Here is a 27,088-nt window from a genome sequence, read left to right on the forward strand (position 1 = left end):
CCAGATCCCTCTGCAGAGCCTCCCTGCCCTCCAGCAGGTCAGCACTCCCACCCAGCTTGGTGTCACCTGTGAACTGACTGAGGGTGCACTCAATCCCTTGTCCAGGTCATCAAGGAAGTCATTAAACAGGACTGGCACCAGTATAGAGCCCTGGGGAGCAGCACTGGTGACAGCCACCAGGTGGGTGTAACTCCACTCACTGCTGCTTTCTGGGCCCAGCCAGCCTGACAGTCCTTTACCCAGGGAACAGGGCAACTGTCCAAGTCACAGGCTGCCAGTTTCTCCAGGGCAGTGCTTTGGAAAATGGTGTCAAAGGCTTTACTAAAGTCCAGTTGGGCAACATACACATTCTTTCCCTCCTCCACAGTGTATGGTTTGTGAAAAGCAGGTCCTACTTGATCTCCTATTATAGAATTGCCCATCCAAAGTGGGCAATCCTAAAATAGACAGAGATCAAGTAGTACCTGCTTTTCACAAACCATACCCATGATGGCTGGGCCTGATCCCCTGGTTCTCCTGTATGTGCCATGTGATGGTGCAGGGTCATCTGCTCCATGACCTTCATGGACACTGCAGTCAGGCTTGTAGTTTCCCAGATCCTCCTTCCGACCCTCCTTGTAGATGTGCATCGTATATCCCAACCTCCAGTCAACTGACACCTCCCCAGTTAGACAGGACTGCTGGTAAATGATGGAAAGTGGCTCAGTGAGCACTTCCACCAGCACCCCTAGGGCCCCTGCGTGGATCCTATCCAGGCCCAAACGTTTGAGCATGCCTAAGTGACGTAGTGGATCTCTGAACATTTTCCTTTGGATTATGTGGGCTTCATTCTGCTTCTGCTCTCTGTCACAGATCAGGAGGCTGGGTACCCTGGGAACAGCTGGTCTGACTATTAAAAATTGAAACAAAGAAGACCCCAGTCTTTTCTTCATGCTTTGTCACTGTGTTTCCCCCTTCACGTGAAAAAGGCTGGGTACTCTCCTTAGCCCGCCTTTGTTGTTAATATATTTATTGAAACCTTTTTTTGTCTTTACGGCAGTAGATAGGTTAGGAATCAGTTAGGCTTTGGCTCTTCTGATTTTCTCCCTGCATGATCTCATGACATCCCTGTACTCTTCCTGAGCAGCCTGCCTACTCTTTCTTAGATCATAAACTCTCTTGTTTTTTTCTGGAGTTCAGCTCTCTCTTCAGTCAGGCTGGTCTTCTTCCCTGCTAGTCGAACTTTCAGCATATGGTGACAGCCTGGTCCTGCACTTTAGGATTTCGTTCCTGAAGAATGTTCAGTGTTCCTGGGCTCATTTGGCAACCACAACTGCCTCCCAAGGGATTTTCTAAACAGGCCTAAGTCTGCCCTCCACAAGTTCAAGGTACATGTTCTCCTTGCCAACCTTCCTTACTTCTCTGACAATGAAAGGCTCTGTCATTTTGTCATCACAGTGGCCCAGAGAGCCTCCAACCATCATAACCCATCACCCACCAGTCCTTCTCTGCTCACAAACAGTAGGGTTCCAGTAGGGTGCCCTACCTTGTTGACATGCTGACCAGCTCTGTCAGGGCATTATCTTCCAGGAACCTCCTGGACTGGTTCCTCTCCACTCTGTTGCTTTTCCAGCTGGCATCTGGTAGGTTGAAATCCCCCACAAGAACAATGGAGGGATTGTGCCAGTGATTGTGAGAGTTCTCCCAGTTGCTTCTAGACTATTTCACCTGCCTTTTCTTCCTGTTTTGGTGGTCTATAGCAGACACTGACCATGGTATTTGTCTTTCAAGTAAAAACTTGAAGAGTGAAGAAGAAAAAGCAAATCTACAAAAGAAAGAATTAATTAGCATGTGAAAGCAATTTATTGACATATCTGACACATTTTTTGCTTTTATATGCTTGAATGTAAATTAAACTTGATTTTTAAAATAGTGTTGGGTAAATAGGGGGAATGAATTATTTATTTGTCAATTCATTTTTCATCAGAACTGACTGTTGTAGAGTTCAGTAAATTATCATGTGAATCATTTTTACAAGGACTCTCTTGCTATTAATAGCACACAGGCCACTTATGTACCTGCAAGAAAACTTCCTTATTCATAGTCCAAAGAAACACTTGTATTTAAAAATGGGTACAGTGATCAACAAAGCTTAGTCTTTAGTGTGATGCAGTTTTCTAGGTCTTTATCCAGCAATTCTTAAGGAAAAGGTCAATCTGTTTGCTCATCATTAAATACTTTGCCAGCCTAATGGCAGTTCTGAAAGGAAAAAAACGGTGATATTTTTCAGTGAGACTTGTGGTACTGGGGTGGAAAGCTGTTAAGAAGACTGTTATGTGCAATTGGATGGAAGGACAAGGAGTGATGGGCTGTTTCCAATTCTTTGAATCTGTGTTTTGAGCTCTATCACTTTTTAACAAATAGAAAATAACAAGGTGACAACTTGCAAATGCCATCTCAGACAGGCACTATCTATTTTTAGTCTGGATGTTGTTCAAGTTTGAAAGAGAAGACAAGGTATTTCAGAAGAACACCAACCTACCTTGTATATTTAGTATTCTGTGAGGGCTTTTTGTCCTAATTATCTCTATTCCTTTAATGCTTTTGCATTTCAAGCCCTTTCGGCTAGTGAATCTGCAAATAAACAATAGCTTCTATCTGAAGCCAGAGGTTTCTTAATGCCTCACAGATGTGTTTTCATCCCAGCTGTCACACTGTGCAATTGCCAAAATCTGTTGTGACAAATCACAGCTCTGAAGGTAGATTAGCAGACATTAGCAGACAACAGAAGCAGACATTAGCAGACATACAAACAAAGGTTTGTAACAAAGAAAATGCAAATATATCTTAGCTTATTGTTTGTTTCACTGAATCCCACTCTCCTAAGGTGCACCCCTTAAATCTCCTTTTGGTTTCACCTTTCCCATAATTGCACAGAACAAACCTGAACTGAGAGTGTACAGAAATATGCATTTTCTCTTGCTCTGCCTACCTACTTCTGATGGGGTTTATTACATAAGATGAAGAATAACTGAAAAAGATCATTATTTATTATTCTTTTGATTGACATTTATGGTATTCTCCCACATATAAACAATACGTGCAGTAGCAAAAGGTTCCTGCTATTTTATTAGTGCTGTTCTTTCATTTATTCCTACATATTTACCAAGAAAAAAATCAAGGCTGAAGGCATGTGTCCTTTTATTTCATATGAAAAGTCTGATTTTTATTGAGTGAGATAACTTATTTCATGATTTTGGGCCAAGCTCAATGAAGTTTTACCTCCTGTTGGTATTAGATTTTGCCTCATTACAGAATGTGTTATTCAGGAGACAGATATCACTCATGATCATCATCCCAGAGGCTTAGATCTGTGGGTTTTTTAATCCTCTAAAAAATGTTCAGACTCCACACAATTTATCTGTGAAGGAAGATAAGAAAAAAAGTACTTAGTTTTTGTACATACTAACAAGATACATACTATTCATGACCCAGAAGGAAGTAGTGCATGGACTTCTCTCTGTTATCTGTGGGTAACATGTTTACATCCACTGCTTTTGTTAGGATAACTGAAGAGATAACAGAAATGAATAAGAGATGAGATATTAAAGCTTCAGCTTGTTTGAATAATTTGTGTTTAGGAAAGTTAAACTCCTTCCCATTTTTAGAATGAATATTCTTCTCAAGTCAACCCACAATTTTCATGGGCTTTTCATCTGCACAGGGAGACATACCAAGAGAACAATGTAGTTTCACATGTCAAATTATTTTCTACAAGTGACGATGAGCCAAATAATTTACAAACACAGTAATAGTAAAGAGCCCACTGTATAATACCAATTCTTTGCCAGAAGCAGACTTAACACTGTATCCTGGGGAAAATAGCATTTGCATTTCCCTTAAAACAAAAGATGAAGTCTTCCTACTGAAAAATTAGGGGCAGTTCTGCTTTTAATTTTACTTGAAATTCGCTCCTCTACATGCTAACATGCATTTCACAAAATGTTGGCGGGCAACAACGAGACAGTTGCTTTCAAACTTACAATACAAAAATGTTGAGAATCAATTTTTTTTCCTGCCCTAAAAATATGTAAGGGCTCACCTGGATGCACTGAATTATTAAGGGTTTGTATGAGGACAACTGAAGATGGGATCTAGGCAAAGTTTTCTTTTTTAAAACTGTTACAATTGTGTTCTTCTTTACAGCTGTTGCATGATTTATTGGTGGATTTCTTTAAATATAAACTTTTGATAAGGTAATTCATAAATAGCAGTAGTGGCTGAAAGATCTGAAAAATCCTCGCAAGAAAGTGATGGAAAAAGTTGGAGATACTCTGATCTTCTCTTGCCCCAGTCTTTGAGAGGTAGTTTATGCTTCTGCTAGCAGTGTTCAGTATACCAGACACCATGTTAGTTCCATGATAGAAAATTACTGTAGTACCAAGCACGAGTTAAAACTTTTGCAAGTTGGGAAGAAATTTCTTTGCTCCTTAGAAGAGTTCTCAAGGTCCATTGAGTTTTTAAGACAATTTCTCATTGTTGTTTGGTGTGAGAATAATTGTAGCTGCTCCTTCTCTCCCTTCCTGCTGTCACTTGCTCTGCATTTAGGAGCAGGTTTTAGGGAATGGAGACATGGCTACTGCCACTTTGGGATTGTCCAGCATTAAGAGCAAAAGTACAGTCTTCTGCAGGAGGATGCTTCCTCTCCATCTGCCTTCTTGCTCCTCCAGTTTTGCAGTTGATTAGCCTTCCTAAGATTTTCATAATAAATTTTTAGTCCTTGTAGTAGCTTTATGATATAGGAAGAGCTTCATAGGTACCAACATCCTAAAATATTCTGCACTTATATGAGGCCAGAAGGACGAGTTTAAGCAGCTGAGAAGCAAATTTTCCATTCACAGGTTTAAGGTGCAGAAAAGCACATAACTCACTTTACTATACCCTTACCGTGAAACGAAGACCTACAGCTCTGCATAGCAGCAGTTTTCTGTATGATGAAGGTACATCCTGTATTTCTCCTTTAAAGTCTAGACTGGTTATTTTCACTGTTTAGTCAATACAAACACACTATCTAGACTAAAGAATTTCTTAGCCTGTTGATGTACTCACTGGAAGTGCTAAATAAACCAATCAGTTGGAACAGAAGAACTGTTAGTTTTCAATGCTGATTATTTTTTTCTTGCTTATTTGCATATCCTAAGTAAACATTTTTATATTCTGGCTCCAGAATTCCTTTTGCATGTATAAAGGGTCTATTTGCTAGCAAAGTTGCCCTATTGATTTGGACGGGGCTTCTTCTGTAGCTTTGGAGAACCTTTAGGATGTGGCATATATGTCAATGCACCTGGATCAGTTTTAATGGCTAAAACAGCATTTACTCTCATCATCCATGATATAGTTGATTCATGCTGACAGGTGGGAGATGCCTTTTTAGCTACTTTTGGTCAGGTTCTCTTTATTTTGTGACATTAAGACAAGGTAGATTTTCTCAACTTGAAACATCCACCCAATGGATTCCATGAGCAACCTATTAAATTAAGTCTCCTTGAAAGTAGACACCTATAACTCCTTATGAGCACTTTTCATCTTTGTCAGGAAAGAGGAAGATCTTGTTTCTGGTTCTACTGGTAAATTTTTGACCTTAGAAAAGAAACTCTAGTTAGAACCATGAGTACTCTATTTGGAATAATGTGGGAATGCATTTCAAAGCCATCTCTGCACCCTGGAGGGTTTACATCATGGCAGTAATCCTTTTAATATTTATTAAACTGGACAGCATGGAATCCATAAAAGCATGGAGACAGCAGGGTTTCCCCATCGCAGGAAAATGAGTTGTGGTTCTACTCTTGGCCGTACCCCCTCAATTTTTCCTCAGCCTAGGGAAAACTCCAAGGACATTGTTGCCTGTGACAGGGCAGTTTCCTAGTGAAGGCTTTCAGTATTTCCACCCATGAGAAGAAATGGGATATGCCTTGTTACATGTGTATGTAACAGGAATTCCTAGAGGTGTAAACCTTTGCATTACCAGAAGAGCCTTCAATAGCTAGCAGGTTCAACTATGCAAAAAAGATTCGTTGTAAAGCTAAATATTGACCAGCAGTATTTCAGAGAAGACAAGGTTTCAGGATGTCCTAATTGGATCCTACAGCACCTGAAGGGATCCTGTAAGAAAAATTGAGAGAGACTTTTTACAGTTGTGTGTGGTGATAGAACAATGTGGAATGGCTTCAAGCTCAAAGAGGGCAGGTTTAGGTTTGATGCTAAGAAGAAATTCTTTCCTGTGAAGATGGTGAGGCATTGGAACAGGTTATTGAGGAATGTCGTGCCATCCATGGCAATGTTCAAGGCCAGATTGGATGGAGCTGTGTCTAGTGAAGGTGTCCCAGGTGTCCCTGCCCATGTGAAGGGGTTGGAATCAGCTGATCTTTTGGGTTCTTTCCAACCTAAAGCATTCTATGACTCTGTGAAGACCTGTAGAAAAGAAAAGAGAAAACAGCAGTCCCCTATACAAGCTCAACCCAATACTTTGTAACAGTACATGAAGATATATTAAAATAAACTGTATGGCTGTGGCACTGAACTTTCTTAGTAGTGAAATACCATTTCTGTATTCATGTTTCCCTTGTTAATATCTATTTAAAACTGTTTTGAGGTTTGCTGTTTGCTTCCAGTTTGGCAGCTGCCAGATGATACATAAATATGCATTTATCTTTAAAATTCACTTACAAATTCAAACCATGCCATATGTTGTATGTAATCTGAAGGTATTTTCTTCATTGGAAAAAATAAAATACACAGGCACTTGTTGTGATGTAGAACATTAGGCAGCTTGCATACGTAGTGAGCAGGTAAAGATAGTAAAAGATGACTTGGAAACTGGTACCAAAAGTGATACATATTTTGAGTTACTTTAATTTTTGTAAAACCAAGCTGAATCTTCTCTTTTTTTTTTTTTTTTTTTTGTACAACTGACCTTCAGACAATATTTATTTTACCATAAGAAAAAAATGAATATTATATTAATGCGAATGCATTTCATAAAAAAATGAGTAAAAAGCCAGCATGGACTTAGCTATTCATGTAGTCCAAATGAGTAGAATATGTTTTGAATTGTGTATAAAAAGATCCTAATGACATTTCATTATTTCTTGGTTACCTAAATCATGGGAGGTAAGACTTAGAGAAATACCCATTACACTTTGGGAAAATTATTCATATTTTTCCATTAGAAGCAAGGTATTTTGGCACTTGTCAGTAGACTGCCATGATTTTGTAACAGTGAAAGTCAAGACTTCACACTGGTTTCTGTTCCTGTGACTGACGCATTGACAATTCCCTTGAAACACTGAATGCAATAAATAGTACATAGAATTTTCAAGGAAATATTTGACAAAAAATTGCATCCAAACTGATGAAAGTTTTCTCTAAAGTTCTCCAATGTATGGTGCAATTTGAGAAAAAACACTTGACAGAGACGGTGCTTGTATTTGAGGTTTTTGATGACTGCTGCTACAGGCTTGTTCAAACTTTATCTAGCTGTTACTCTTTTGCTTAATCCATTATCTCTATCTCCTTTTAGGATCGGTGGAACCATGCCTACAGTCTTCTCCTATTTTTCGGAAGTGCTCGCTAGGGAGAAACGAGGTGAACACCTGAGCTGGCTCTGCATGTTTTGGATGATTGGTGGCATCTACGCTTCCGCAATGGCTTGGGCAATAATTCCTCATTATGGTAAGAAAAGCCATAGAAGAAAGAAAAATCTCCTTGTTTTGGAGGTATTCTAGTATGAAAGTAAATATCTTGAAGCTTGATAGCTTAAAGAAGAGTCTTCATATCTGTTTTTGAACTAGTGACCTAACTGATAGTAATAATAATAATAATAATAATAATAATAATAATAATAATAATAATAATAATCTTATTTATTTATTTATTATAACTATTATTATTTAATCATTCCTTTTGTAGGGTATAGTGGGAATAGATTGTATGCCAAATAATAAATAATTTATTACAAGATGCAAAACTTCACCAATATCCATATTCAGTCAGATTTTTTAAATTACTGAAAACCTGTACACATGAAAATTTAAAGTCATTGTTAAATCTGGAGAAGATAGATGATGTGGAGATTTCCATCAGAGAAATTTTAAATTGCAGGAATGTCTAAGTAGTGATCCTTTTGATACAGTGATCGATTGTGAATTGAACATTCTTGAGAAGAAGAGTTTGCAGTGCTGAAATCTGAAATTAGTCTGAAAATAAAGCTGTACTGAATGCTTCTTAATATCTTAGTATCTATCTTAGTAGATATTTTTAGTGGTGTAAAAACAGATAAATGAAACACAGTACATTTAAATGCTGTAGAGATGTGTGAGGGCAATGGCTGAAGTTATACTCACGTAAAATACAAGCTACTTTGTCAAAGAGCTCTTTAATTTCTCTGACATAATTAAACATAATATGGAGGTATAGATTCAATTCTTTGTCTCTTGTGCTTGCATTTTACAAGAGTTAAGTGCTCACAGGTCTCCAGGGTTGCTTAGACTGCTCAGGCGTTCTTAAAAATCATCTTCTTAAGCAGTTCTCTCTGGCAGGCCCCAAGTGAAGTAAAGCAGCACTGTGAGCTGGCAACCAAAGCAACTTCCTTTAGCCAAGCAATGAGGTTTATCAAAGCATTATTGTGAAGGTTTGCTTGAAGTGATGGGAATATTTAGCAAGTGATAATGTCCAGAAGTATATTATAATAGTGCAGATTAATCAAATACCTGGACTGTTGCATTAAAATTATTTTAGGGTTCAGTACACCAAACCTGAATCTCTATCTTCAGCCTTGCCTTTTGACTTTGAACTGCTGGAAGCAAAGAGAGGAATTTGTGCTGACAGGGCACAGTATGGATTTTTTTTTTCTAAAGTAGTAAATTGCTCTGGATGCCAAGTACTTTTTTGCTTTCCTATAGACTTTTATTTTCTTTATCTTTCAGTAGAAAATGCAAACATTATGACAGACTAATTTACATAGGTTGTCTAATTTAATGTAGATTTTATTAATAACTTTATATCCTTTATTGAGGTGCTTTTAGAACATCACATGGTAGTATATTTTAATATAGTGCACTTATACGAAAGCAGTGTCACTACAGGGAAAACATTTCTCTTTCTTTAGCAGAGGAAGAATATCAGCAACAAAAAGGAGTGCTGCACTGAGTTTTTTGTTGTTTTTCTTGTTTTTGTTGTTGCTTTTTCCACCTACAAAATATTTGTTAAATAATATAAGACAAAAGAAAGTAAAAAACTATTTCAAAACATAGTATGCTTTAGTGCTAGACACACAAATCACTACTTGCAGTTTATTAAGGTAAGTTACAATGATCAAAAAAGGCCAAAAAATCAAGCTATCAGAAGAATCCTTTTTCAGAGTAAAAGAAGTAAGTTTGTACATCATTTTTGGCAAAAATTGCTCCCAGGGCAAGCCCTGCTCCAGCATTTGGGGAGTGTGGTCACACGTTACTGTCCCCTCCCAGAAATATTCCAGGTCAAGCAAATGCCTATTCAGGTGTCTACACCATTTGTATTACATGCATTTACAAGGAGGCTCTTATGGTATTTTCTATTTTACTATATCTGAATTATTTCTACATAGGTTTATTTTGCCAGAATTAAGCAGAGATAGAGATTTTCCTCCAAATCCCTTTCTGTACTTCTCATTATTCACATCTTCAGTGACCAGGAAGCAAAACATAATTATTATAAACTACACATCCACTTTTAAATTGCATTTATATTAGTGCATGGGTATTTCTGTGTTCTCTGCTTCTCACTTGAGGACCTGACAATGTCTGGTTTTCTCAGCTGGACTCAGAATTTATTCAATAGCAGTGAATGAGCTCCATCTGTACAAAAAGCAATAAACTGTCATTGAGCACAGTGGAGCTATTCTTCTATTAACAGAAAGATAGCAGGTCAACAGAGTAGAATACTTCTGAATATTCTTTTCTTCCCTCATTTACCAATGTATTCCTTTCATTTGTAGTTCTTCTTATACAAGCCATTTTAAAAAGTCCTAGCATACCTTATCTAGCCCAAGGCAGACTGTGAAGCTGTATATGTATGTTTGTCCATTGAACATTTAGATACATCTTTCTGGGAGAAAACACAGATTACTCTGTATATGTAACAGTTTATCTCTGTTGCTGTTCAAGCAGCATAGCAGTCTGAAACAGGAGATGCCCTGGAACACAAAGTAAAATGTTGGTAACTGTTGTTTTAACATCAGCATGTTGTTAACTGAGGGATAAGTGTGATGCAATGCTGCAGTCACCACATACGGAAAGGCTAATATCATCTGGAAGACAAGCATCTCTCTAGCAAGGCTTTTTGACTGAAATATCTGTTTGCCATTGTTTAAAAACTGAAAGTTTGTGTAGACCAGTTCAAGGTCTCCTAAACTGGAGCTCAGGCTGTGAAGAAGAAACATCTGCAGAGAAATGCTTCTAATTGCAACTAATTTTAAAAGTCTCAGATTAGACTGCTAAAAAGAAATTCCTCTCTACAGTTCTTATATCAGTCTCGATAGGAGAAATAACAATCATTCTGTAAATACTTCTGCAAGTGCAGTTTTAATTTCAGCATCCTGTTTCAAAGTAGAGTAGTTCAAAGATGTCAGAGACTTCAACAGTGTATTTCAATAGTCTTCAAAAATGTTTGTTTTTCAAATAGTGAAGAATCCCAAGAAAGAGAAATTTTAGTTTAAAATACAGATATTTATATCTTACAAAATTTTTTACACCAAGCTTATTATTTACTCTGAGAATAGGAATTAAAAAGAATTTTGGAAGTTGTTTATCAGTTATTAAAAAAGAAAAAAATTCTGTGGCATGATCATAAAAATCAATCTCAGTTTTTATTGTAACGTATCTCCAAACTAAACATCAAGGGAGGCTAGATAAGGATTTCAGTGTCCTTAGCCTATCAGTTCTGATATTCTGTCTAATTTTATGTACTTTGCCTGTAAGAGTCGTACAAGCCTTTTCTGGCTTTATGGACTATAGGGAAATCTTTTGAAATTTGCAACAGTCTCTACAGTGTTTTACTTAGTCATAAAAAATATTGACTTTGTTGGTTCTTAAATCTTATTCTTGAACAAGAAGAGGAGTTCTTGACCAAAAAGAAATTAGATTGCAAGGAGAAGAACAGGATGGTGCGGGCATCCAGGCTGTTACAGCACAAACTGGAGGGGGAACCTGAAGCTTTTTCCAGACTCTCACACCCCACTTCTGGTATTAACCAGAGAAGAGATGAGATAGCCATGTCAAACAACATTAGTGAACAAGTCTCCACCGTATGGCCAGAGAAGAGACATTACCTCCATAAATATGCAAAATATTCCAATTAGACTCCATTATTCCCTAAGCCACTTCAAATTTAATAATACAGAATCAAGAAAATAGTAAAAACACTTCTTTCCAACACTTTCAGTACAAATCAGATGTAAGTTTAAACATTCTTTCAGACAAGGGTAATCACATTATATGACAGATCTTCACCTGAAGTATTCATTTTTCATCACTAGAGTCTTTTGTCCTACTTAATTGAGGACCACTTACTTGTGTTCATAAGAGAGGTATTTAGTACTATTCAGGAAACAAACTTGGAGTAAAAAAGTGTGGAATAAGAAGTCTACAGGAATGGCATTCCATTTCAGAAGTGAAGATTTCTTGCCTAGGTGTAATGTGTCTCTCTGGCTGTAAGTGGGAAGGTATTGATATGTTCTCTATTACAGCAGAGTTTTCTATTGCATCAACAAACAATTGGTGTTTTATTCTGTGACTAAAAGTCGCAGTTACAAATTACAAAATTGTCACTGGTCACAAATGATATTTCTACTTCAGTCATTAGAGCTTTACTGGAGAAGGCAAGAGCTTTACTAGAGAAGGCAATTTTTTCCTGAACGTATTTTTTTTTGAGAGAGGAAGTTCTTTACAGTAACAGAACCTAAAAATACAGACACTGAAGTGTCCAAATAATGCACTCACTCTTGTCTTACAAAGCAATATATTTAAAATACTAACAATAACTTCTATTTTAAAAAATTTTAATTATGTCTCCTACTGCAAATTTTTGAAATAATTTCCTGGTCAGTAAAATATACTCACTTCTATTTTCTCTGAATGTTTTTGCTTTTTTTCTTTTCTCCTGTCAATATGATTAAAGGGCAGAAAAAGGGACTTAATTTAGATAGGATAGAAGTTAAATTTTAAATGCAGTTGTTATATAGTACTAATATGCACTGCCAAATATATTTTCAGAATCTTCATTCACTGGATGTTGTCAAGGGCACATGAAACTACAGACTGTCCTTAACAGTTTAGAACTACGCTAAATTCACTAGACCTACCAATGGACACCTGTTGACTGTTCTTATTCTACTTTCCATAATTAGATAAGTTGTTTTTTAGGCCCAGGAGTACATAATGGCCTCTGAGTGCAAATGTGAGGAGAATGGACCAATGTGTTTTTCTTTTGAGTAAGATCTGGTTTGCAAAGTGGCCTGAAAAATATTTCTCAGTTTGTAGCAGATGATCGTTGTGGTAAAGCAATTAAATTAATCTGAAGAAATTTACTCTACTGGCAATGAAAGTGATCCTTTTATCACCCTTTACCACGATGGCTTGAAAACATTTTTGTTGTACTTTCCATGTCATGTTTGCTCCATTTTTGTGTCATGCAACTGAAGATAAAAAAGATAAAGCTATCTTCAAAACAGCAATGAAATCCCCTTCTGCATGAAAGCATCATGAACCCTATAGTAGTAAAACAGGCAAGGCAGTAGGGCTGCATGCAGCAGCTATGCAGATGAGGAGATAGATACTGGCTCACTGTGCAATTCACAGCATGCAAAGCACCGGGCAGAGTTAATGGAGGAATTAACCTCTCAGCCTGCTGCAGATTTAACTGAGAACATGATGGACTAAAATTGTGGAGCAGCAATGAAAAAAGAAAACCTCTTAACTCCCTTATTTCGTCTGGGTTTTTGTTGGGCTGAAGGGTTTCTCAGTGTCACAGAGCAGTGGTGGTATTGCGTTAAAAATTCCCACACTAATGTTGCATACTGTCTGTGGGTTAGAGACTTAGGGCACAGCAAGTACTAGTGCTTGATGAGCAATAAAACTAGAAGGATCTCTGGAGTCATCCATCTTTCAGCACTTCTGGTGAGCAGACCGGGATCCTTTTGAGTGGTAGGAGCTGTTCAGTGTGGATTTGCAGAGACTCATCTGATATTTCTGTCAAGAGTTGGTGGTACAGATAATGACAAAGATTTTATAATGGTCTGTTTGTTAAGCATCTGAATGAAACTGCCATGAAAGAAGTAAAAGCTCAGGCTGAGGTTGCAGGGGCCATTATGGACACTGGTTTGAAGCAAGTTGATGCAACAGATGCCCCTCAAAGTTCCCACACCCCTGTTCTATTAAACAGATACTGTTCCTTCGCTTGTGTTGGAGTAGGCTAGAAAACAGCAAATAAAGAAAAAATACTAGAATTTTTAAAAAAATGGAAAAAGAAGGAGCATTGAATAGTCCCAGCACATGTAGGAAAATGCATGTCTATCAAGTTATCCTCACTGGTAGCTCCAAATGGAAGACAGAAAGCTTCTTGGCCAAATAACCCTGCACTGGTAGAAAAAGTATGTTGGTCCTCATTTAATTTCTAAAATTCTGGACTCTCAATTTTTAAAAATTCCAATTCCTTAATATTACTTTTCTATTGTTTTCCTCAAACATGTCTTTAAAAATTTTCCTTTTCAAGGTAGTTTAGAACAAATTCATGCCATAGCAACAGCTCTTTGGGAAAAAGTTGAACCCAAGGCATGATTTTCTATTATATGGTAATTTGGTATTTTTGCAGAACATGTCTGAATTTCATCAGTTGTCCAGTACAAAGAGAAATGCCAAAGAAGATGGCCTGGGTAAGAGAACCATGGGATTTTTTCTGAGCTGTAAAAAGCCCACGAATGCGCCAAGAAATTTGCAGAATTTGAAATCAATCTATTGTCCTTGTTCTTAAGACATGGAGGAAACATGTGAACCAAAATTTAAAACCAAGAACAAATTTTCAAATTTGCCCCATACAATTTCCTTTCTGATATATCTTCTCTCTTCAGAAATAGCCTTCACAAATGAAAAATACCATTTAAGGTTTAAAGAAGTTAGAGCTTTGTTAAGGTTGAATCTGCATTTGTTATGAGACTGTGTCATGCTGTATAAATGGAATAGATCAGACATAAAGGCATCTACTATGTCCCACAACATCTGTTGATCTGTTTTATATTCCTCTAAGAGGCAAAGTGATTGATCCCCAACATGCTATGCTTCCCCCCTGCAAGTACTTAATGCACTTACATTTATCATGTATTCTGCAAATGGAGCTTTATCTATACTTTTAAAAATCTGAGTTAATTAAAGTGTGTACAAGGCAGTTTCAATGTTAACTTGAGTTATCAACTTCTATTTGTGAATTGTTCCTCATTTGAAATAATCCTATTAAATTAGATTACACTGAATGTGTACTTTTAAAAAATCTTCATCTTTAGGAACAACAATAATGACAGAGTACAGCGGAGTTTAGAAGTGCTGCTTATGCAAATCTAGCTAGGAGAGCAAATAAACCCCACTTTATCGGGTGGTTTTTTTGTTTTTTTTTTTGTTTTCTGTGCTCTAATGCAGAGTTTGATATGGTCATTTCAATGTTTATATTTGCAAGCCCTAGAAGTTTAAGTAGCTTTTAACACATCTATACTTAGTGAGCACTAAAGATGCTCATTAGTGAGCTTCAAATATAACCTTTTCCTTGGCACTTCAGGCTGAAGGTGAAAGAGAAAATTTGTTTAGGGAGAGGTTCAGTAAAAATCTAGCAAATTGTTTTGCGAGCAAAGAAGATACGAGGCTCAGTTTCCTAGGGATTTCTGTCAATCACCTTTTGATCCTGGTGAACTTCCTTCTGCCCTCTCTTCCCCTATGTTGCTTACAAGGCACCTGAGCAGTCCTTTTAGTTTGTCCTTGCTTTTTCTAGGTCCCTTTCTGCTACACTCTCTGCAGTTCCCCCTTCTTTCCCCCAGAACTCTGGAATAAGAAACATTCAGTCATCCACACTCTCACCATGCTCCATGGTGCAATACAGCCCTGGCCTAGCTGCTCTCAGGTAGAAAGAAACTCATTTTGACCTGGATCAGACCAGTGCCAAAGCCAATGGATTGAGTGGCTGTGCTGCATTCCCCATACCCAGGTAGGCTTCAGCATCCATGAGGGACCACTGATATCTCCTGCCTTTTCCTTCATCTTCCACTGGACTCTCTCTTCTCTGCCTGGACAGCATATTTCACAAGGCTTTGGAGAATGTGACTGTCTTTGGGACTATTACTTCCTGTGACACTTGATTGAAGTATCTTAATGGCTTTAAAGAATGCTGGTGGAGAAACTGACAGACAGGTGAACAGACTGTTGCCATAAACATCATTGTTCAATGCCATAAACACAATTTTCCACAAAAACTGTAGTAATAGTCAATCATTCTTATGACAATAAAATAGTCAGCTTCTCTGCCTCACTCTTAATGAGAAATCAGTTTCCCACAATAAATTGGTCTTGAGTACAATTTAAGGAAATTTACATCCAGGTTAATGAAGCTGCCTTACAAACCTGTTCAGATTGACCAGCAGAAGTACCCGCAGTGTCAGACATTAGCCTTGCTTTTCATGTCTAGAAACAAGGAAGATTCTAATCAGATGAGATTTCTTTGTTAATATTTTTAATGTTAAATCACAAAAAACTTGGTTTTGATTTTTTTACTGTTCTACAACAGATGAAAAAATCATGAGATAAAGCATATACAAAAATACATTTATTAATACAATAATTTCCTCTGGAACATATTATGACAGTATAAATTTGCCATCCATACTTTCATATTTTTTCTGTGGCTTGCAGAGCTATCTGCTTTGAAGAACTTGGTGATTTTCCTTTTAGTAACAGTTTCTTTTCACTTTAATAATATATTCTTTCTAAGGATTGTATATACAATTGGAATATAATTTTTCAATTTGCAGTCTAGTTGCCTTTAAAATAAAATTAACAAAATCAATTGCAAATGACATTGGATTTTTTTTTTCAGGAAGTTTGTTCATACTTTTTCTCAAAGGAAAATATTTTGTGTTACTTTTGGAAATCATGCCTACTTTAGTGAAAGTAATTCCATTGAGGTCTATTCAAATATCCGGGCTTACCAGTGTATCTGACTATCACACTTTTAGGAGAGGAACTTGTTCAAAAATATGGCAAAGCCAGATCTACCTTTCTTACAGTGTTTGTGCACGTCATATTTCCAAGACAGCTCTGGTTTTATACCTTACAAAGATGTTAGCGGAAAACAGTATAAAATGAGCAGTGATAAGCATTAAGATTTCATAGTGAGGGGTCAAGGCTGAGGTTTCCATTCCCAATTTCCTCAGCTTTCGTGCTGGGCAAAGTGAAGAAATGCTGCTTTCTACTACTCACTGTTCCTCCCTTGCTGTTTGAGTTGGTATTGTTTTCTTTTTAGTATTGGGGCACTTTGATTTTAGGCATTGAAAGTTTTGGTCCCCCTCTTAGTTGTTTCAAGAAAGTGGCACTGCCATTTAATAAAAAAGTAAGGAAATACAGATAAAGATGCAATAAAGGTAAGGCTTTTATGTAGTTTTATTTTCCCACAGAAACATTATGTAGTTCAGTCTGATACAAACATTTGATTCCTTTATGATTCTAGGCCCTCAAGGAAGTCATGAAGCGGTATAAAAGAAAGAATGTAAAATAATTATCTGTTTTCTTAATGTATTGTGTTTTCATTGTTTCCTTCATAATTGCATTTCAAACACTGTGACTGACGGCTCACAGGCACAATCCACCTCCTGCTGCCACTATGATAGACTGACAATTATTAGTACTGATTTGAGCATGCAAAAAATATTTTGTTGGAAGTTTGACCAAGGCTTGAATTCAAGACTTCTGACCCATTGTTCGCACAATGGCCCTACAATCTGTACAGTAAGGCCAGAAATGTGATCAGGCTTGTTCAATTGACTGCTGTTAGATTAGAAGATAATTCCTAGAATGCACCATGGCTCTAATAATTTGATCACATAAACTACCTGCTTAGTCTATATGTCTCTCTCACAGGGATAAGATATTACTCCTTTTCATTTTTTTTTAAGAGAAAACAAGAGGCAAGCAAAATAGCAAAAAAGGAAATAATACTTTAATCACAGCACTGATATGCTCATTGAAAATAAGCTATTTTCTTGCAACACTGTTCAAACAAATAAATATAACAGTTAAATTTTGAAAGAGTTTCTTGAATTACGGAGATATTCTGTTGTTACATTGCAGCAGCACACAAAAGATAGAATGTGTATCACTGATAAAAGACATGTCCTCTTGGTATTCTTCAAATATTGTTCCAGCATTTCAATTAATGTTTTGTTTCTACGTTAAGCTAGATAAGGAGGCCCCATTTTCTTTTCATAAGCTACAGTGTTTCATTGTGCCTTTTACTGATTGTCCTTTTTGATTAATTGCTTCTCTTTCCTTCTTTTCCATGAGCCCATTATTTAAATATCCTTAGTCCAGATGCACATAAATCACTGGGAGTCCTGGAGCAGGACAGGAACACTTACATTTTCAATTAGTTTTCACATCTAACTGCTGCTTTTAGTAGTGTCTGCAACAACTCATTACTCCAAATATAGCACCATTTGTGATCTCATGGCAGTGGATAGATGGTGGAGGGCGCCACACAAGAATACATAGATATCATTGTATCTGTATTTTGTGTATGGGTAAGTCAACAATATGAAGGGATTCTATTGAAGATGAGTGTTTCCTTATAGACTTTGGTCATAATGGGTACTGCACAGGGCATTTGACAATTTTATATTGTCTTCTTATAGAAGTGGATTCTATTTGCTCTCAATGATTTACTCTTTTTGTAATCTTTGGCACTGTCCAAACAGATGCCTCAAAATTAATACAAAGCCATTTTTCAATTCTTAAATAGTAGTGGAGAACTACTAACTACACGTTGGAGAATAAAGGTAAAAAACTTAATACAAATTTAAAGCTATGTGTTTGAAGCACATTTTAGTGGTATTTGGTTGCAGAGTCTTGGTGCCAACATTGGCCGCGTTAGTTTGAAGCCCTGACAGCAGCCTCTCTTAACATTCTGTCTTCCCCCACTTCTGACATTAATTGCATCTCTTTGAACCATCATCTCTGGAAAGCTTGACATAACCTTTTCTTAGACTGACAAGCCTCTAAGTTGTGATGTTGTCAGTGTTGTGGCTGGCAGATTTTACTCTTTGTTTTGCAGATTGTGAAGAGCCTTCATTGAACAGCTGCACAGAGCCAGACCCAAGCCAGGACTTTGTAGAAATGCCTGAATACATAAATCTCTGGGGCCACTGACTCAGTCAGCCAAACAGTCAGATCAATTATGTGCCACAGTCCTTGTAATGAGATTTTCAGCTACATATTAACCCTTGGTGGCTTATTCTTTTTTTTCATTTGTATCTGAGTACTTAAAACATCATCTTTACAGTTTTAAGTCTCTATCGTAAATTTAATGTAATTATTGAATAGATCTTGTTCATACTTGAAAAATACATTTCAATATTTATGCTCACTTTTATCTGGTTGTCAAGCTAAGAAAGTTCAGCTACTGCTGGTTTTGAATAGTTGGTTTTCATAAAATGCTTCTAGGCCACATGGACACCAAAAAATTAAGATAAATAAATTTTTCTTTCATAGTTAGCCTTAGTCAGGTAGTTAGTATTCTATAAATCCAATTGAAAAATGTATGGTGGTCATTAAATTCAGGAAAGATATGAACCACTGAACTATAACGAACCCAGCACTAATTTTTTTTCCCTAAGTCAATGGGATTACAAAGACATTAGAAAGATTCAAAATGTATATATAAAAGACCATCAGAGCAGTAAAAAAAGTATTTGCTTCCGTAGGACTGCAAATGGTGCCATGTAATGTAGCTTTAAATTAGGTCTTTAACTAAAATGAGAAAATTTTCTAAATCATATTTGCATGCAGAAATGTGACAAAAGCAGACATTTAAAGTAAAATAAAACTTTTGAGCTTTTGATTACATACCAGAGCTCTTTTCATCTGAACCCTGGACAAAAGTTGACCTGTGTTCTTCTACACTAATTTCTAGCAGACTTGGGCAGTTTACTCTGAGCAATACCTTAAGTTTTAGCATTCATATTTCAGATTTCTGTACTGCCTTAGTAAATGACTCAGAACTTCATATAAAGTGTTAGCAAGTTCTCTTCACAGGGCAGTTAGACAAACAATCCTTTTCCAGCCTGGGAACCAAGAACACTGTGGCAGCTTCAGGCCCAAAAAGGCACAAACAACAGCAAACTGGGGAGAGCAGTCTGGGAGAATAGGACTTCCTAACCTGGAGCTGTAATTGGACAATTAACCCCAATATGTTCATTGGACCTAAACTTATAAAAGTGTGAAAACTCGTGACCAGTTGTCCATCTTGGGTCCATCTTGGGCAGAGCCCCAGCTGGGATCTTGTGCTGCCCAAGGCGTATCCCTTGAAGGCTTTTTAACAAATACCTGCTTTATTCCTTTAACTCTGCCTAGCCTCTGTTCCAGGTCAGCCTCTTCCAGGTCAGCCATCAGGGCCATGAGTGCATAGAAGGGAAGTTCAGAACCTTTTAGCTTTCTATAATGTGCATATTTACTTAATTTAAATAGCTACATAGTATTTCTTATTTTAAATTTCAGGAGTATGCAATCCACTTAAGTTTCTGGAGAGATTTTGCCCTGATTTGTATTTTATAAACTATAGGGTAGAGCAGAATAAAATTATTTTGAGAATGCACAAAGTAGATTATTTTAGACACATTAACATCTAAGCAGAAAATTAGAGATTTGCCATAGCAAACTTTCAAAATCTTCTTGTTAACCAGTTAACCAAAAACTCTTAACAAGTGAGCATATAAGTCCCAATTCTTAAGGACTATAATGGTATTTGCATTCAAAATAAAGCCATGTTGAAGTTACTCAGGCTCAATTCCTGGTAATGGGTGTCTGAAGTCTGGTTGAATGATAGGACAGAGGCAAAACTCTTAATGGTGATCATTAAAGTCAAGATGTTGCAATGTTGTATGGAAGTGCTTTTTTTGGCAGGTTTCCAGCCCTGTAGGATAGTTGCATTGCAATTGTGTTCAGAATTCCTAAGGTGCAAAATTGTATCCTGTATGGTGCTGGAGATATTACACCAGCATGACATCTTAGCAAAGTGCATTTCCACTATTTCTTTCTTGCTTGAGAACGGAAACTTCTCAGTGGCCAAGGTTACAGAAGTACAGAATTGCAGACCTGTCTCCACTCCTCATCAGTGGCATCCTTTGTTCCTTTCCTCTAATGGAACGCTTTACTCTTAGCCCTTATTTTCATGAAGAGTCATGTCATTGGGTGCAATGAATAGTTGAAGCTGGGATCAACCTAAGAAAGGCTCACAAAATTCTGTGGGGTAATCACACATCAGCCAAGCCTATGTCCTGTGTCAAAAAGGTATTGGATAACAACCCTAAGTCTCCCAGGAAGGAGGTGCAGCTATACCAAGAAACCATGCAGAAGCTTTGGACAAATTTGATGTGTCTCAGTTTGGAGACAAATTTAGGAGAAAACACACTGAAATGAGAGTTCCGTCTGAAGAGGAGGGCTCCTGTAATGCCTTTTGCCAATGAAAAATGAATGCCAGTGGGTGAAAGTGAAAAGAAAAAAAAAAAAGCAAACTGTTTCTTAACAAAAAGCAAACAAACTAACAAACAAAAAACAAACAAAAAAAACCCCAAAAACCCCCACAATAGGGTGCCTGCAAAGCGCAGAAAAGGATTGAATAAATGCAAGACACTGAAATTTCAAAACCTTAACTCCAATCCCGACCAGACTGTGTGGCGAGGACGGAAAGATGGTGTCTGCCCTTCATGTCTCAGGGAAGGGAACGGGAGTTTGCACAGCACCCTAGATGGGAAGCGTTCTGGTGTTAGTGTCTTCCTTGCAGCAGGCGAAACTGGTGGATTTTAGTGTCCTTTCTCATGTTGGTTCAGCTTCTCTGAGGTCTGGGGTTCATGGCACCCCTCACTGGCTCCTCTAAGGGACTGAAAAAAACCACAAAACCCAACTCAAAGCCAAAACAGTTCAAGGAACAAAACAAAACAAAACTATAAAAATCCCCAAAACAACATTAAAAAACCACAAAAAATGCTGCAAGAGGATTCCCAGTACTGCATCCAGGTGAAGGGGAAAAAAAACCCCAAAAATTCTTGCTTCAAGCTAGCGAAAAACTAATCCAACAAAAGGACCAATGTAGCATTCCAGTCCACTCTGCCCACAGCACACCGAAAGTGAAGGTTTGAACCAAACCCAGCAGGAGCTCAAGGCTCCCACCCCTACTCCTGGGGCCACCTTAAAACTACAGCAGCCATTTCTGGGCATAAAGCAGATGATTAGGGGGAAAAGTATCATCATAAGATCACCCCAATACATGATGTCTGTATTTTCTTGCTTCTCTTATGGGATATTGGCTTTGCATTTGATGTCAATGTCTTTAGGGATTTTAACAGTACAGTCTCTTCCAAAACTCTCTGTATTTTGGCTCTGATTAATATCTTATTTTTACACCTCTTCAGTGTCACTGAGGTCTTACAGCATTGAGTTAAGATTTAACCTGGTTGAGTATTACTATTTGCATCATATAAATATACAGAAAGCCACAATAAAACACTACATCTTGCCAAAAACTTGCCATATAATTGGGTGATGTTATGAAGGGTGGTGGCTTGGAGACAAACTAAAAGGCATAAACATGTATGCCTCTGTGCAAGATAACAAAAGAGGCAGAGAAATTTTCCTCTTCTATCAATTGTTTCGATGTCAGATAATTCCTACAACTACCATTCAAGACAGAATGTTTCCTGCAAATGGTACTAAGTCAAGGGCTTTTTATTTATTTTTAATCTGCTGTTTACCTATAGAGGTGATAATTTGTTTTAGTGCACCTTTACATTAGTTAAAATGGAATTTTTCCAGCTCTGTGAACTGTAAGCGAATGCTCTTGCTATCATACTTTCTCAGTCATATGGAAAGGGCTGAAGAGGGAAAAAAATTTTCTGAAAATACCATAAGCTCCTTCTTGTGAATGCTCTTTCCTCTTTTGCCATTGCTTGTCATAGCTATTGGAACAGCTATACCTTCTGAATAATTGGCATAGTCCCCTGAAGGAGGGTGTATAGGGTGAATATGTAGAAAATTTATAATGGTCAATTTAGTCTGCAAGTCCTTGCTCTCTGGTTCGGTATAGCTTCTCTTCTGCCTTGTTAGGCTTCATAACATGAATGGATAATGAGTGATTTTGTCACATTCATGTCTCTGTTTATTTGGTTGGCCAAGTATCCTTCCCAGTAAAGAAAATTAAAGTAAAATTTTCCCAGTAAAGAAAATGGAAGAGCAAGAATAGCTTCCTTTGTTCAACTCAAGATACGGGCATGCCATTCCCATCAGGCCCATTACTAGCAACAGCCTGCTTCAAGACCCTACAGGTTTTAGTATTTATCTACTAGGGAGGCAAGAGAGGTTCTGATTTCATAACCATAAATAGACCAGTTATTAGACATCCCTTACCACTTCCAGCTTCTGCCAAGATTAGATAGATAACATGACCAGACTATTGGGTAGCTGCAGTTCTCTTATTAGGGATATTGCTTTAATTCTCTTATATTATTAGGTTCATCTCTTCTTCATTTTAAATATTATCTTCTTGACTGCACTGTGAGTCACAGCATCTTAATACAGCCATTCTTCAAGGCCAAATGAAAGTCATATTTCAGACAGACCATTTCAAACCATGTGCAACTTACACATCTCCCTTACCTTCCCCGCACATCTACCTCCACCCCAGCATTTTTAAATATTCTGATTTTAAACGAATTTTTGTGAGTTCTTTTTTTCCTGTCAGGCCTCATACATTATTATATTTATTATTACATTTCTGTGTAAGTGAAAGCCTTACTTGTCATTACTAAACCTCAAATTTTGGGCACATAATCATACCATATCATTGTTGAGGATATGAGGATACATAAACATCCTCCTTAATGGAAAGTAAAATATTCAGGGCAGTTCTACAGCAGGTACTAGAGAAATTTAAAAAGTGAACTTTTTATATGGCTGATCAGAGGTACTACACTTGGATTATACTGCTATGCAGGAATGGGTTTAATAGTATTTGAGAGCAAATTATTTTCTATGCAAGATCAATTCTTCTTGCAGCTGTCCTGGGGATTGTTGGAATACAAAATACTGCCACAGGAGTGACTGGAGACTTGATTTTTGTATGTCTTCAGATAAATATCAATGTCAGCACAGAGGAGTGACTTGGGTCTGTGCTTACAAACCCCTTCCTCTGTGACAGAGGAAATGTGTCTTTAGAAAATGCTTTGTTCCTTCTCATCATGTTTTAAGTGGCAGCTCCTTCCATCATGGCCTGCCACACTTCAGCAATTTCATTTCCAAATTCCTTCTTCAGAAATTACCAGTAGCTGACCTGCTGAGACTAGATTTGTAGAGTATCTAAGTCTCTATACAGGCTAAAAATAACACTGCTTTTCCCATGTGATATTAATAATTTAATCACAGAAAAGACAAGTGTTCTACTTTGTGCTACTGGAATTTCACAGTACTACAGCGCTGAAGAGTTCTGAAAAGATCATTTCTGCAGTTGTTTAAAATCATTGTTTTCATCCAGTTTTGTAAAAATGTGTAGCAGATTTTCCTCCGCTACAAAATTTACCTGAATTTTTCTCTTTTTCAGTTTTTTTTAATTCTAATGAGTAGCACTACAATATATGGTCTCAAAATGACACTGACAGTTAAACTTGGTAATGCCAGGGAAGAAAAAATATAAGTGCAATAATAAGGTACTTAAATGATATGAGCTTCAAAATATTTCCAGTCCTCATAATTTTGCTTTGGCTTAGAGTTGGGAAATACTCAACAAAACAGCAGCATTTGATAGCAAAAGTCTTCCTGCAATAGTTTTAAGCTTTATTTGGATTGAGTACGGTAACAGTGCCACCAAGTGACAATTTAGAGCAATCTTGCTTCTTAGTTCCCGTAAATATTTCAAACAAAAACATTGAGAATGAGGGCTAGAAAGCTGACTTCTGACCAAAGGTTGTGTGGTAAAACAGAAATAAGGAAAGCTATAAAATAATGTAAATTATTCCTTGGAATAATATGTGAAGTCTGTGAATTAATGTAAGTTCATTGGTTCTCTTTCTCTCCCATCTGTAATTTTTAAATATGGTTCTGCATCTACTCCCTCCTTTGATCTACTAAAAGACAGAAATCTATGAAAAGTCAGGTTTTGGCAATTTATGACACTACCATGAAATTATTTCCTCTTACTCATACTGAACAAAAATTGTCAATATGCTCAGTCTTTAGCTAACCATGCCATAAAATCACAGTATTTGATTGGATTAGATTTGCCAACCTTAGTGTCATAGAAAGGTGTTCACAACTTTATTCCTCTGGTGTATATAAACTGCTTCCTTGCCAGCCAGTATTTATACAGAGCTTGTGGCCACCCCTGTTTTTCATTGCCCACTTTACAATCTAGTGTAACATATATGAGTTTGTAGACATCTATGGTGTTCCTTGCAACCCTTAGTGTGGAAAGTTAAGCAAATCATCCCCAAAAACCTGCTCTCTAGTAACATGTCTACTGTAGGAGAGGACCCATGTGCTTGAATGTACTTACTGTTTATCAAGTGTTATACATTCATAAAATTCATCTTAATGTGGACAGGTTTCCCTCTGTATATATTCAGGAAGTCTATGACAAATAATCTTTTCTTTCCTTTGGAGCAAGAACTTTATAATATCTTTTTTATATATTATTATTATGGGGCTGATAGTATGCTGTTCTGTGAGACAAGATTTTGTTGACATTGTGCTCAACTCATACATTGGTGATTGGCTACAAATTAGCATCTTGTACATTTTGATTTTGCTCCACTGTGTGCTCCTGTGTTTCTGTAATCAGTAATTGCCATGTCTGTGATTCACTTGGCCTTTTCCAGCAGCCAGGAAGGCAGGAGGGTAGTATTTAGCACAAAGATTCCTGCAGCAGCTTCAGATTCGGCCATCGCAGGTTTTGGGTTGCTCTACAGTGCATTACTGCCAAGATGCATTTAGGACAAATGTTTTGCAATTCATAAAACCTTGTGACTTGCTCCTGTTCTCAAGATTAATGACTCTTGAGTACAGCATAGCTGGGGAGCAGGGGTGAAGGTCGGCTCCAGTTTTGAGCAGTGCGCTGAATGCAGCCATGTGGTGCTGCTGTGCCTTTGCTATTTTGCCATGAATCAGGGGAGAAGGAGATTGACTTACAGCCAAGAACACAATTTCATTTACTTCCAAGACTTGCATACAATGGGAATGAAAGCCACTTTGTGAGCTAAATTCAGAGCTGCTCTAATGGCTCCATTATCCAGATTAGCTTATGACCTAGGGAAAAAGGATGTGTTAAATATAAAAATAAATCCAAACTTGCTGTGCATTTGAAATACATGTTTGTTTTGCTGATCTAGTGCTGGTGCTGGAGTAGATGGGAGGAAAAACCTCCAGAAAGCTCTGTGCAGCTCCAGCTTTTTTTCTTAAAATTGTTTTTTATAATAATGACATTCCTCTTTATCATTAATTCGGCAGATATATTAAATCACAAAATAAATTGCCGTAGCTAATACAGTACATAGTGTAAAAGATGGAACAAAAGCAATAAAAACTATAATGAACATTTCACTTGACATGTCCCTCGGGTATTTTGAGAAGTAAAAAAGATGTTTTGTATGTTGTCACAATGACAGCAGAATGAACAGCGCATTTATTGCTTTTAATTAAGTGTAGTATGGTTCACTTATATTAATAAATGACAACTAAAAATAAATTACCAAGAGCATTTTCCAGGACTGGCTACAGAGCACAAGATGTTGCTGTTGCTTTATAACAGGTATAAAGTCAGGTTGATTTCATTTACTGCAGAATTCTCCTTTGTGCAGCTCAGTCTCATAAAACATAAACTGGAGCTGTGAAAGGCAGATTGCTTAACTATTCCAGTGGTTTCATGTATTTCTCGAACAGTTTTTAGTAACAACAAAAGCCAGTACCTTGGCTGATACTGAACGTTCTGAAAGAAAGAAACTCCTACCCTGTGCTGCCTTCCCTGCAACACTAGCAATTGCACAGCTTCCCAGAGATTCAGATCAGCTCACTGTCAGACCAAAAAATAACTTCACCAAATAATTCTGCATTAGGTGATTTTGTTCTATACTTTAAATTACGTAATGAAGTAGATTATTCTAATTATTAGAACAAAATGTGTACACAATATCCAAAATACAGCTGTGATCTCTAATTGCTTCATTAACGCACTGTAAACCTTTCTTTACTTCCTTTCCTTCACAATTTAGATGTAAAATAAACCCACATTATTTAAGTCTTGAAATTCCATAAGATCAAATGTTAACATTTTCCAAAAATCAATAAAGAGTGAATTCTAATACACTTTCCTGTCTTTGTTTTGTTTACAATTTTATTTGTAAATTTTAATTCCAGGTTATATTTTTGAATAAAATTTAACAGTAATTTTTAGACATCCTTGTTCAGTTGGAAGGATATTTTGAGCAGTAATGTCCATATGGAGCCTTACTTGAAAAAAATGACATGGGATTCCAAGATCATTGTCAATATTCTTACAGATTTTATACCTTTCTCCCTGAGGTAAAGGTGGCAGTGCTAAATGGCTGCAGAGCAAAGTAATATAATTTCAGAAACATAGGAAATTTGTAGGAGACCAGAAAAACACACATTCCCACATCTGTTCATCAAGATTTTTCACCAAACTATTGATAAAAAATAAAAAAAAAAATTCCGTATTTCTCATGTGGTAATGTGTAAGTACATTAATATAGAGAAAGAAGTTTTTT

General features: G+C 37.1%; 1 protein-coding gene across 1 annotated transcript in view; it reads left to right on the top strand.

The window, feature by feature from the left end:
* Nucleotides 1-27,088, top strand: part of SV2C (synaptic vesicle glycoprotein 2C) — a 103,532-nt gene that overhangs the window by 52,135 nt on the left and 24,309 nt on the right. The window contains exon 4 of the mRNA XM_054282063.1: nucleotides 7,559-7,710. Coding sequence (XP_054138038.1) covers nucleotides 7,559-7,710 — 152 coding nt within the window. The remainder of the gene's footprint in view (nucleotides 1-7,558; nucleotides 7,711-27,088) is intronic.

Source organism: Melozone crissalis, unplaced genomic scaffold (genome assembly GCF_028551555.1).
Source record: "Melozone crissalis strain CALT ecotype California unplaced genomic scaffold, PUWL_Pcris_2 ptg000005l_1, whole genome shotgun sequence".
Lineage (NCBI taxonomy): Eukaryota > Metazoa > Chordata > Aves > Passeriformes > Passerellidae > Melozone > Melozone crissalis.